This window comes from Puma concolor, chromosome D3 (genome assembly GCF_028749965.1).
Source record: "Puma concolor isolate L17-30 chromosome D3, mPumCon1.1.hap2, whole genome shotgun sequence".
Lineage (NCBI taxonomy): Eukaryota > Metazoa > Chordata > Mammalia > Carnivora > Felidae > Puma > Puma concolor.
Genome location: NC_141678.1, coordinates 57,475,453 through 57,489,309, shown reverse-complemented (window position 1 = coordinate 57,489,309; position 13,857 = coordinate 57,475,453). Strand labels below are relative to the sequence as shown.

At 37.5% G+C, this 13,857-nt stretch overlaps 1 protein-coding gene across 3 annotated transcripts in view; it reads left to right on the top strand.

Moving 5' to 3' along the window:
* Positions 1–13,857, top strand: part of RPRD1A (regulation of nuclear pre-mRNA domain containing 1A) — a 70,398-nt gene that overhangs the window by 45,502 nt on the left and 11,039 nt on the right. Inside the window, exon 7 of one of the 3 annotated variants that reach the window (XM_086682760.1) lies at positions 198–1,265. The exons of the other annotated variants lie outside the window; for them this stretch is intronic. Within the exon in view, the coding sequence (XP_086538886.1) occupies positions 198–236 (39 nt within the window). The 3' untranslated portion in view covers positions 237–1,265. Of the gene's footprint in view, positions 1–197; positions 1,266–13,857 lie in introns of those variants that run through there. 3 annotated transcript variants of the gene reach the window in all.

Sequence of the window (13,857 nt, the reverse complement as noted above, 5' to 3'; positions counted from 1 at the left end):
CTTAAAAGATAGGTATAGATAAAATGGAGAGATATATGAGAAATGAAGAAGTTTTATTTACTATATATAAAATATGTAATAGCTCTGCTCTAATAGAAGAAATGCAGTTGGTGCCCCCTATGGCAGTATTCTTAGAAGGCAGATCCTGAACAGGAATTGAAGAGAGGAACCACATCTTGGCATTTACTCTTCTTCAGGTGGGAGCGTTTACACAAATGCTCTTTGCCCCACATTGAACACCTGGAAGCAGGAGGTTGGAACTAAGAGTGCTCCAGTGGAAACAACCAGGAGGGTCAGCTCCTGTGCATCTCCTTTCTTGGACCAGATTGCAGTGGTGAGGAACTTCTCTGTATGGATCTTGGAGCAGAGGAAAAGCAGTGTTCCTTCTGCCTGGTGAGGCCCAGGAGTGATGGTGATCATCTGTATCTGGAAAACCACTCACTGCTGTAATCCATGTTGGATCTTGCCCACTTTACTGACAACCCAGGCAGGTTGTACTTACAGTCTGTAGTTACGTAAGATAATATCACCAGAACCACCAAGCATTTTCAGAAAGACAATATATAAGTAGAATCAGAGGGAAGAAATTTCCCCTAGGAAATAGTTCCATAGAAACCTGTCTCCTTTTCTCTCTCTCTCTCCCTCTCCCTTTCAAAGTAAGTAAACTTGAGGGGGAAAAAGGATGCGCCTGGTGGTTCGGTCAGTTAAATGTCCGACTCTTGATTTCAGCCCAGGTCTTGATCTCATGGTTCATGGGATCAGGCCCTGTGTCAGGCACTGTGCTGACCATGTGGCCTGCTTGGGATTTTCTCTCCCTCTCCCCCTGCCACTTCCCTCAGCCACTGTCTCCCTCAAAATAAATAAATAAACTTTAGAAAAAAGAAAACCCAGCATTGTGATGTGCTGAAAATGTCTAAACACCTGGAGGTCCCAGCCCGCCCCTAATGAGTAGCCATCAGCAGATAGAGTGTCCTTATAGCCCTGTTAGGGAAAGCTCTCTACTTTTTTTATTCTTATCAACAAAGGAATGGTTGGGAATTCTAGGCAAGTAAGCAAGCAAACTATAAGCAATAGTATTAAAGTCATAATGGCTGTAAAATGGGAGTATAAGACAAACAGTGGGACAAGTGAGCTACTTTGTGAGATTCTGAAAAAGTAAAGCTACTGATGAAGTTTAAACTTAGTATAGTAAGTCCGTGCTCCATCCTTCCATGTAATGCATTCCTAAAAATGTGAATAAAAGTAAATGACATTTTAGAACAAAATTTTTGTAAGTATTGGTCCGGTTTTTATTTGTAGCTCTATGAGGTAGATAACTATAGTTACACATGTTTTACAAATGAGAACACTGAGGCTCAGAAATATTAACATATTCCAAGGAAATTTGAAAAATCCATTTAAATGAATACATTAAAACCACTTAGCTCCTGAGAACATTTTCATACATTTTCTTTTGTCTTATGAAAATAATAGATTTAAACATTATTGTAAACTGTAATAAAAAATGGGGGCGGGGAGCGCCTGGGTGGCTCAGTCAGTTAAGCATCCCAACTCTTGCTCTTGGCTCAGGTCATGATCTCATGTTTTCGTGAGACTGAGCCCCATGTCAGACTATGTGCTGACAGTGTGGAGCTTGCTTGGGATTCTGTCTCCCTCTCTCTGCCCCTCTCCCCCCACCCCCCCTTCTGTCTCTCACTCAAAATAAGTAAACAAAATTTTTATCTTGAAAAACAGTTAATAGCCATACTGTATGTACAAATTTACATTCTACTTGGATATCTTAGTCTTCAGTGAATAGAGTATGGATTTAGAATAATGAACCTAGAACTTAAGGGTTATGAGTTCTAGAATTTACTATATGAACTTGAAGAAATTGTATAGTATCAAACCTGTTCTTTTCTCAACCTTAGGATGTAGATGTATTATAAGGTCTATTAACGTTCTAAAGTTCAGTGCTCTTGACTTTTCCCCCTATTCCTTATGTTATACTTGGGAATTTCTAAGTACTTTATCTTAATTCAACTTATAAAAGCAATATGCCATTTTCTTCATACAGTAGTCTCCCAGCATAAAAACAATACATGTTTATTATAGAAAGTAGGGGCGCCTGGCTGGCTCAGTCGGTAGAGCATGTGACTCCATCTTAGGGTTGTGAGATCAAGTCCCACGTTGGGCGTGGAGCCTACTTAAAAGGAGAAAAAAAAATCCAGAAAATACTGAAAAAGAAATAACAAAAAAACATTCACTGGTTTACATGAACCAGTGAAAACATTTAATTAATATTTTGATGTACTTGTTCCACTCTTTTGTTTTTAAATAGTTGTGTATATTCAATTTCATTTTTTTAAATTGTGTAAGTGATTTTCTAAACATTGACAGCTGCTGGCCAGCATTTATTTTTTTTGTTTGTTTGTTTCCTTCATTTCAAATAGGAGTGGAGCTTTAAGGGGGAAAAAGACCATTTATCCATATTAAGTTAAATAAGTTATACCTGTTGGACCTATTTAAAGAACTAGGTCTCTGTGACAAAATTGTGGAGGAATATGTACTATCAAGAATATTTAAATTTTAATAAAAGTCATTGCCTCTTTATGTCTAATTCCTTCAGCACACCATTGTAATTAGGGGAGTAGTGGTATTACTTGTAATTATGCCATTTAATTTATCCACTTCTTGCTTTTGAAGTAAGATTTGTGTTAGAACTAGAACTTAAGTCTTGATAATTTTAATACCATTGCACACATCAGACTTGTTCAAGTAAAATGTGAACCTCTCACGTAGTTCAGTAAATGAAAAGTTTAAGGAGAACTGTGCATCATTTATACTAACAGTCTCCTAGAGCTCTGTCAGACTTAACTTCCTAACATGAGAATTCTTTTTTAAGCATCTCCTGAATCTGGTCGTGTTTAGATCAGTTTTTGGAGAAAGTAACTGCTTCAGAGCAAAGCCTGTTCTTCTTGGAACCTTTCTAAGATCCAGTCATCTGACTCTAATATAAAGTAATATTCTTGGGAGGTTTTAGGATTAATAAGCAATACATTTATTTAACAATACATTTTAAAACAATGCACATACAACAAAATGCATAGATATTAAGGCAGCTCATTATCAGTAAACTTGATCAATTTGATGACTTACTAGATGCTAGACCTAACATTATGCTGCAGTTAATATGTTTTGTATTCTAATTCTTCATAAAATTCTAGTTACTGTTTGACTTTTGGGAATATGGTTAAGTGTGTTTAGGGTTTTTTTATTTTAAAAAAAAAAGGAGTGTTCATGAAAATCAGGAAGATTATAGAATACGAGAAGAACATAGACGTTGTTAACCTTTTTTGAGTTGTCAGCATCTTTGAAAAATCCACATATGCACATAAATTTGCTTACAACTTCAGTTGAATTAGGGCCACCTCTGAGACGAACAGTGATTCACAGTTTAATGACCTTTGCTCCGTAACCAGTGCAAAATTAATGGGATCTGTGGGAATCTTGCATTACTTTCTCTGCTTAAAAACTTCCAGTTATTTCCTCCTAAACTCACTGCATCAATACAGTTAGGACATGGCTTGGCATCACTTCATGAGAGAAACACTGGTCATGTAGCAGTTAGCATTGTGACGTAGCTGGTATAAACAGTGTTAAGCTACACCAAGTTTTCAGAATATGCCAAGTAAGTTCTGTTTCTTTGAAAGCTGGTTCAGTCACAGCTGGGTTTCTGTATTCAACTCTGGATTGCACATTGGCTAATGGAATTAACTACAGTGTATCCAGAGGTAGGGGCCAGGATGGCAAAGAAATAGAAACACAATACCTTGGAGAACAGTTGAAGGAAATGGGGAATATCAGAGATCAGACTTGTGCTACCTATCTTCACATGCTTTGAAAACTATCAGAAGAGATGAGTTAGGTTTAGGCAAGAGCGCAAAACTAGGACCAGTGGGTATGTTACAGGTGACAAGACCATTCTGCTAGTTAGAAATGACATTAATATGAAAGAACTATTAAAGTAATGAGTTTCAGCCTCTGCCGTCTGTATCTACAGCAAACACAGCCCAACTCCTGGCCAGATTAAGATAAAACCTCACAATAAAGGCCTACTTACCCCAGTTCCTGATAATCAAGTTCAGCTTTTGAAAAAATTACAGGGCATGTCAGAAGTCACGAAACGGTTTGAAGAGACAAAACAGATTCATGTAGGACACAACTTTTGGAGATGTCAGACCAGGCGTTTAAAAATTTTTTTTTTCCAACGTTTATTTATTTTTGGGACAGAGAGAGACAGAGCATGAACGGGGGAGGGGCAGAAAGAGAGGGAGACACAGAATCGGAAACAGGCTCCAGGCTCTGAGCCATCAGCCCAGAGCCCGACGCGGGGCTCGAACTCACGGGCCGCAAGATCGTGACCTGGCTGAAGTCGGACGCTTAACCGACTGCGCCACCCAGGCGCCCCAGACTAGGCGTTTAAAGTAACTGATTAATATGTTAATAACTCTAATGGAAAAGTAGGTACCATGCTAGAAATGAGAAACAATGACAAATGAGTGCCTTTGGTGGTCACCTCGGTAGATTGGACATTGCTGGGGAAATGACCTATCAGCTATGTAATAGGTCAATAGAAATTTCCAAACTGAAATGCAAAAAGGAAAAAGAAAAGCCCAACACAGAAGATTCAAGAATTATGGGAACATTTTGGAAAGATGTCATGCATATCCTTGGAACACCAGGAAAACAATTGAAGCAGAAGAAGTATTTGAAGAAGTAATGACCAAGAATTTTCAAAATTAATGACTGACATCAAACCACTGATTAGGAAATTCCAAGAACAAATACGAGGCAGGATTACAAAAAACGAAACAAAACAACAAACCCACAGTCTACACTTAGACATATCTTTTTCAAACTGTAGAAAACCAAGATAAAACCTTGAAAGAACTGGGGCAAGGGATACCTCTTACCTATAGGATGAGAATTAGAGCAGGTTTCTCAGCTGAACCACTCAAGGAAGAAGGAAAGAGGAATGAAAAGTGTTGAAAGAAAACATCACCAACCTAAAATTCTATATCCAATTAAATTTTTAATTAAATTAAATTAAAAAGAATTAAACTATTCTTCAAGAACGAAGGTTAAATAAAGTAGTGCATTTGCTGTTGGAAGTTGTCAAGAAGAGGTTGAATGACCAGGAGAGGAGAAATGTTGGGTCTCTTGTTTGTATTCTATATATAAACTATTAGCCCTGCGAGATGGTAGGATGTATTCATCAAAAATGTGTTTCAGTGATTTTGAGGAATTTTACAAAGCAGATTCTGCTCTTGGAGCTTTGCCCTGGACGTGAGCATATTAAGGGTTGGAGCAGGGATGTAGCTAAGAAACTTATTTTTTGCTTCAAAACAGCCCAGAATCTCTGAGTTATGGTCTGCCTGTTAAAACCTTGTGCAGCAGTGTTCCATGAAACACCCAATTTGGGAAGCCCCAGATTAGCTGATCTTTATGACCCTGAAAGTCATTCTTTAGTAACTGGATAATACATACTAAGGGAGTGAGGCTAAAAACTTGACAGGAAGACGAGAATAAAGATAGCATGACTAAGTCTACTTCTTCATTTAAACTTTAGTACAAATAGAAAAAATCACCTTGATTGTTATAGCTCATTTACTTAAATTTCTTCTCCCCACTTGGTTTTTAAAATTTATTTATTTTGAGAGCGTGAGCAGGGAAGGGGCAGAGAGAGGAGAATCCCAAGCAGACTCCGCATTGTCAGTGCAGAGCTTGATGGCATGAACTGTGAGATCCTGACCTGAGCCAAAATCAAGAGTTTGACACTTAACTGCCATTTAAGTTGTTTAATAAATAGAATCAGCCTAAGTTATGTGCTATTAGCTTCTGGACAGCCTCTTCCCCATCAAAGTCAAAACATTATCGGCAGGTTCTGCTTTCCTGGAATATTCGTCATCATTCCTAATTGGACTAGCCCCTTGTGTCTTTTCCCTTGTGTCTTTGTGTTGCTGTTTTTTATTGGTCTCTTGTGTTTAGAAACATTAATAGGCCCATGTGCTATAATTCATAAGAAAAGGACAACTCTCCACTATTGGGAATTCCAGAGATTTTTTTTTTTAATTTCTGTTTTTGAGAGAGAGACAGTGTGTGAAAGAGGGAGGGGCAGAGAGAGAGAGAAAGGGAGGGAGATGCAGAATCTGAGCTGTTGACACAGAGCCCATGGCAGGGCTCGAACTCCTGAGCCAGCATATTGAAGTCTGAGCCAAAGTCAGATGCTTAACCGACTGAGCCACCAGGTGGAAATTGCTCATTTCAAGGATATTTTTAAAGTAAAATCTGTCTTTAGAAAACTTATTTAAGAGAATGATAGTAAGCCTTCAAAGGATGTCAGAGGGTGTGTAGAGGTTATTCATTTACCCTAAGTATTTCCCATTAAATGGTAAAGCTGCACACTGTCAGGGAAAAATAACTCCATCAGAGAGGACTGGGATGTGAGAAGAAATGAGAGAGGATTTGATACCTGTGTTTTATATTTTAAAAAAATTATCAAAAGCAGGATTGGATTCCAAGCTAAATTTGGATATTTTTATTTATTAAAAAATTTTTTTAATGTTTATTTTGAGGAGAGAGAGAGAGGGAGTACGAGTGAAGGAGGGGCAGAGAGAGAGGGAAACACAGAATCCAAAGCAGGTTCCAGGCTGCGTGCTGTCAGCACAGAGCGTGATGTGGGACTTGAACTCACAAACCGTGAGATCATGACCTGAGCTGAAGTTGGACACTGAACCAACTGAGCCACCCAGGTACCCCTGGGTATTTGTTTTTAGAAGATAAGTTAGAGCAAACCACTGAGATCTTCCCTCTTTCTCCTAGAGATGGCAACTGACTTGACTAATCAGTCTCCAGAAAGTCCCCAACATCATGGAATTTTTTTTGCCTTAAAAGAAAAAAACTGCCCTTTTTTGGGTTTTTATTAACGTTTTGTATCCTAGGAAAGAGATCCAATCTGAGAACCAAAATGAAATAAATTATAGTGGATCCTGAAAAATGAGAATCAAAGCTTATAGTTTAATTGAAGAGAGAGGCTTAAGAAAAATGTTTGTGTTAACTTTTTAAGAGAGGCAAAGGACATAAATACATGTCAAAGAACAAAACCATTTAGGGGTTTGCAAGAGAACAAAAGGAACCACGATTGTGAAAGTGGGGTTCTGTAATATAAAGATTATGTCTCGATATTTATTTTGAGTGAAGGTAACTAGCCTTATCTTCAACATTAGTTCTTTTGTGACCCAAGAATTCACTTAATTCTCAAATATTTAGTTATAATAAGGACTAATAATAATGATAAAATAGAGAAATTTTAAATAGAACTGAATCATATTTCAGTCTAATGATACATATATTGAGATCTACAGGGAGAAATTAAATTGTTTAGATATTTGCTTTCTGGAATATGTTGGAAATAAGGAGTTATGAGAATACTACAACCCTATCTCTATCTTTAAGAAATACTTTTGGGGTGGGGTGGTCTTTAACCATCATGCTCAGATGTTCCTGTTTTCTTTGCTGAAAAAATATCCTAGTATATCTTTTTTATTTTTATTGGGTGTTTTCCAGTCCCATCATACTGTTCTACTTGAAAGGGATCCTGAAGATTGATTTTACAGGGGTGTCTGGGTAGCTCAGTTGATTAAGTGTCCGATTTCACCTTGTTTTGTGAGTTCGAGCCCTGCGTCAGGCACTGTGCTGACAGCTCATAGCCTGGAACCTGCTTCAGATTCTGTGTCCCCCTCTCTCTCTGCCTCTCCCCTGCTCTCACCCTGTCTCTCTCTCTCTCAAAAATAAATATTAAAAAATTTTTTTTTAAAGATTGATTTTACAAATGAAAAGTGAGAGAATGACTTCTCAAAGCCCTGTTTTCAGAGCATTCTGAAACCTGGACTCTGCTCAAACTTGCATCCTACAAACACTGCACAATTTGCTCACTAGAATCGGGATTTGGTTTCCTTGCTTGATGCATTTCATTCTTCCTGCTACAGCGGCTCTCAGGAAGTGTATAGGGAGCAGGGGGCTGTGACCTGGTAGGCATGATGCTTGTAGTTGTTGACCATGGTTTTTAATGACCACATGTGGAAGCAGTTGAAATTCTTCCAAGTCTTTTTTTTATTTTATTTTATTTTTAAATAATTTATTGACAAGTTAGCTAACATACAGTGTATACAGTGTAGTTTTTGGCTTCAGGAGTAGATTCCTGTGATTCATCACTTACATACATCCCAAGTCTTTTTTTTAAAAAGTCACAGTCAAGGCACAAGAGAGGAATTATTAGTAGCATATGCAAGAAAAAGGCAGCCATATAAATATTTAAATTCAAAAAATAGTTAAAACATTGAAAGCAATTGGAATTTTGAACAACTGTATGTGGGTCAGCCCTAAAATGGAATAAGAACAAATTTTGGGACATTTGTTTTCTTTGCACTTCATAATTTAAAAACTTGTGCATTAACTTATTTAATCCTCACAACTCTATAAAATACGTACCCCTATTTTATAAAGAAAGCATTTGAGGCTTAGGTAATACTAGGGAGTCTTGCATAAAATTGTTTGGAAGTAAATTGAGGAAGCAGTACTTGCACCCAGATCTTCTGACCTCATGCCCAGAAATATTGACTGGGACCTGTTCATACCCAGTGCTCTGCTGGATGCAAAGTGTGTTTCCACTAGTAAACCCTATAGTAGTATTTAAGTTCAGAAATAACTCTAATAGTAGCAGAACATAGGAAGTTAGTGTGAGACTAAAGTAGAAAAAGTTCCTGTGGCAGTGTCTGGCGTTAAAGTAGGTCTTTTAAAATGGGGAAGATTGGACACTCAATATACACTCAGCTGTAAAGAAAGCATTTTCTTAAGGTTCAGATTAACCCACTTTGAGTGTACACAAGGCAGATCAGACCTCCTGATTCATTACTGTTGAAGTACTTGGTGCTATAGTTTTCAGTCCTTGGGATGGAGACAGACAGGTGTGTGTCTGTAAATGAAAAAACACAGAGATAGTTTCAGTAAATTACAGACAGAAATATGGGCCTTGTTAAAATGAAGGAAGTAATGAAGGAGATGTAAATGACTTATATAAAGTTGACAGGAGTGAGTTGTAAAGCATTCATTCCCAAGGTGATACTCATGCCATGCTCGTGCCTGAGAACATTTATTCTAGTAGTTGTGTTTATTTCAGTGTGTGAGTTAAATCCAAAGTAGCCCAACAGAGCTGATTAAAAGTTGGAAGAGGGTATGAGGAAGCCTGGGGTTCTGAAAAAAATCTATCTTTTGATGTAGAGTTTGGGATACATAACATATACACTAGCAAGAGTATAGTGTGTACTTAATACACTTATGGGGACACCCAACTAGCTCAGTCAGTGGAGTGTGTCACTCTTGATCCTGGGGTCATGAGTTCAAGCCCCACATTGGTCGTAGAGACTACTTTTAAAAACTAGTTCTGGGTTTAAGTTGTGTCTCATTTAAAATATTGTAGGGGGTATCTGGGTGGCTCAGTCAGTTAAGCATCTGACTTTTGTTCTGTTCAGGTCATAATCTCACAGTTAGTGAGTTTGAGTCCCACATTGGGCTCCATGTTGACAGTGCAGAGCCTACTTGTGATTCTCTGTCTCCTCTCTCTGTACCTCCCCTGCTCACTCTCCATCTCTCTCTTCTCTCTCTCTCTCTTAAAATTAAATAAAATATTATAAATAGCTGTTGGCTAAACAAAGGTGGTTACGATGGAAAAGAGGGCAGAATTTGTAGAGGAAAAGGATGTAAAGTTTGCCTCTGGTTAATTTAAGTATGTTATTTGTTCCTAGTAGAAAAACACTCAGGTAAATTTTTTTATTTATATCCTCTTCTCAAAACTTTTTTAGAGGATGTAACTCAACCATTATATGAAGAAAAGATCTGTATTTTCTTGCTTATGAATATTGCATTTCTTCAGAAACGTGATAAATTTGTGTGAAAGGGCTTTAGCCATTCAGATGGTACAAATTTTTTTCTATTATTTTTTGGTGTTCTCATTCATCAACGTTTTAAGTGTATCCTATATGTAGTATGGGAATAGTTAGCAGCATGTCAAAGCAGGATGTTGTTGAGTGGTCAACAAACAGTAGTGAAAGTTCAGTGTGGGAGAAGTAATCAGGGAAGGTTCATTTGGACGGCTTGGGGTTTAAGCTGGCACTTGAAGGATGGATAAAAATGGGATGAGGATCCTGGACAGGTAAAAGAGGAATAATTTGGACAAAAGATTCTAAAGATGTACCATTTTTGACTTCACAAAAATTTTGTATCCAGATCAGGCTTAATATTCTACAGTTCCTCATATTTTTATTAATAAATTTAGTATATTACTCTGTTATTCAGAATCTGAAATTGCAATTGGTTTTGCAATATTCTTAGCAAATCTGCATCAGAATGTGAATAATACAAATGGTATTCTACAAAACATCTTGAAAAATTTTTGATTATATTATCCTTTTGCATGCTGATTGTTGTAGCATTTGACCAAGAATAACTAAGATCTATTAATTATTCATTAATTTTGATGAATGTTATTAAACAAAATGTGTTGTATGGCTGGCTTCTGGCATTTATAACTCGAGCAATTTATGCTTAGTCTTCTAATTCTTAGTTTTTTCATCCATAAAACAAGGATAGTGATACCTCTTGCAGGATTTTTGTGAAGTTTAAGATAAGAATGTATGCAAAGTGGCTTTGGTAATCTGTGAAAATATTTAATTTGTCCATTAGACTTCTTTTTAAATAAACTATTTTAGGCAATTTTAAGTTCACAGAAAAGCTATGAAGATAGTACAGAGTTCTCATATAGCCTATATCCATTTTCCCTTATTTTTTAATGTTTATTTTTTGAGAGAGAGAGATACAGTGTGAACGGAGGAGGGGCAGAAAGAGAGGGAGACACAGAATCTGAAGCAGGCTCCAGGTTCTGAGCTGTCAGCACAGAGCCCATTGCAGGGCTTGAACTCATGATAACTGTAAGATGATCTGAGCCAAAGTCGGACACTCAACCAACTGAGCCACTGACTGCCCCTCCCTTATTGTTAATATTTTATATTAGTATGGTACATTTGCCACAGTTGGTGAACCAATATAGATATATTTTATTAATTAAATTCCATAATTTTTTCAAATTTTACCTAATGCCCTTTTTCTATTCCAGAATCCCATTTGGGTTATCACATTACATTTAATTGTCATGTCTCTTTAGTCTCTTGGCTGTGACACTTTTAGACCTTCCTTGTGTTTGATGACCTTTATAGTTTGGGGGAATATTGCTCAGGGATTTTTAGCATGTTCCTCTGTTGGGATTTGTCTGATGTTTTTCTTAAAATTAGACTGGAGTTCATGCATTTTGGAAAGGAAGAGCACAGACATAAATTGTCAATTGCATCACATTTTATCAGGGATACTTACTCTCAAATGACTAATCAGTGTTGATGTGCCCTTGATCACCTGGCTGAGGCAGTATTTGTCAGGCTTCTTCATTGTAAACTTAGTTGATTTTTTCTCTTTTCATACTCTACTCTTGAGAAATAAGTCACCGTGTGCAGCCCACACTTGAGCAGTGGCAATCCATTAAACTTTTCAAGTTTGAAATGCTTTAAATGGATCTTTTTGAAATCTCAAATTACAACCAGTTTGAATTGAATTCTCGTAAGAACTTGGAGAGCAGATATTTTGAGTTGGTTAAGTATGATTGCTGAGTTCTTCAGATGATGAACATAAATGGTATATTGTTCTTCTGAGGGTTGGATAGTCCTAGTCACAGTACACGAAGCATGTGTTGGGAAAATTAGTATTTCCCTGAGGAAAAAAAGTTCAAACCTTTCCATGTATATACTTTCCTGATTAACTTTGACTGCTTTTTTCATTTCTTTTTAATACTGGGAACATTTCTGCCTTCCGTCGTTAGCCTACTTCTCTTTCTTCTTGTATGTCTGATTCCCAGCCAAGGATGGGAGGGGACAAGCCATATTCTTGGTGCACATTAGAATCATAGGATGTAGTGTGGTATGGTAGATAATTCAGGAAATCAGGTTTGTAGAGATTTGTTTGTTCTGAAACCACAAAAACCAGAGTTTGACAAAATCTTGGCTGATGGTGGATATGCAAAAGATAGAGTTGTGTTAGGGTGAGGCAAAATGGCTTAAAATGACTCAGAAACATTTCTGTATACACCCATATAGGCTTAATGGGCCATAGACTTTTATTTACTGCTGCCCAAGCCGAAATCTTACTTCCAGTTCAGAATGCTAGAAACCACATTTCCATTTCCAAGTACCTACTACCAGAAGTCCTCAAGGATAACTCACACTTCACATGATGAAAACTGTACTGTTTATCTTCCCCAAAGGAGTGTCTGCCTATTTTTGCTATTTTAGGTAACAGCACCTCCATCTAGCCACTGATAAAGCCTGAAACTTCTTCATTCCTCACATCAGAACTACAACCAGTGCTGCTGAGTTTTCTTTTCTTTTTTTTTTAATGTTTATTTATTATTGACAGAGAGAGAAACAGAACAGGAGCGGGGGAGGGGCAGAGAGAGAGGGAGACACAGAATCCAAAGCAGGCTTCAGGCTCTGAGCTGTCAGCACAGAGCCTGACACGGGGCTCGAACTCACAGACCGCGATATCATGACCTGAGCGAAAGTTGGACGCTCAACCGACTGAGCCACCTAGGCGCCCCCTGAGTTTTCTTACTACACATTGTTTTTGTCTTTTTAATTAAGGTATTATGTGCATCCAATGTAGTGTGTGAAGTGCATTGCTACTTGACGAACGGTGTGATTTGTGCAGTGCTCTACCACTGCAGGCTTGGTCCAGGCCCTAGTCTTTCTTTCTTAGACATTTGCTGTCAACTCCTGATTGGGATTCTTCCTCAGGTTCATCCTCTTCTATACTATATCCAGACTAATTTTCTCATGACTTAAATGTGACTGTATTTGGTAATGGAACTAATTTCTTCACTTTGCACCATGCACTGTGTTAATAGTGACTTGTCGTGCTCCTGTCATGCTATTTATCCTCTCTAGCCTGTTATCTTGCTGTTCCCGTAATCCTGTTGTATTCTCTTCACCTATCGTTAATTCTGAAAACCCTCCCTGAACTGTGGTAAAGTCCTCCGTCCTCCAGTTCTCGTATGTCATAGCGGTTTTCACCTCTGATGGAACATCTTCTACTTTATTGTAATTACTCATTTGTTCGCATGCTTATTAAATTGTATGTTCTTCTCAGTAAGGGTTATGATTCATCTTTGTGTTCCCAGGACAGTGACTGGCACCTTCTATAGTAGATACTCAAGAAATGTTAGTTGAACTGAAGTATGGAGTAGATCACTTGAGACCTTCGAATTCAGTATCAAACAGCAGAATGATGTGTTTGTTTGAAAATTGCAAATAATATGTAGTAAGAGCTAGAATCTCAACTCAGAAAACTGTCACACTGACAGCTCAAATGTTGGTATATAAATCAGTAGATGTTAGAAGTTACAGGTGATGTATAATACAAACAGTTATTATAAACAATATCTGTTTATTTTGTATGGAATTGCTTTTGTTTGACCCTTTGGACCATCACTCATGTTCATCACTGGGTTTTATGTAATATTTGCATTAACAGATTGGTCTTTCCAAGAAGTCAGGTTGGAATTTGGTGGAGAGTGTATTGTATGAGCTTGGCATTTACTGCACCTAGAATAACCAGCTCACCTTTAATTTATCCTTGAACGGCTTTTTAAATTGTTTTAACATTCATTTTTTTAAGTTTATGTTTTAGAGAGAGAGAGCATGAACAGATGAGGGGCAG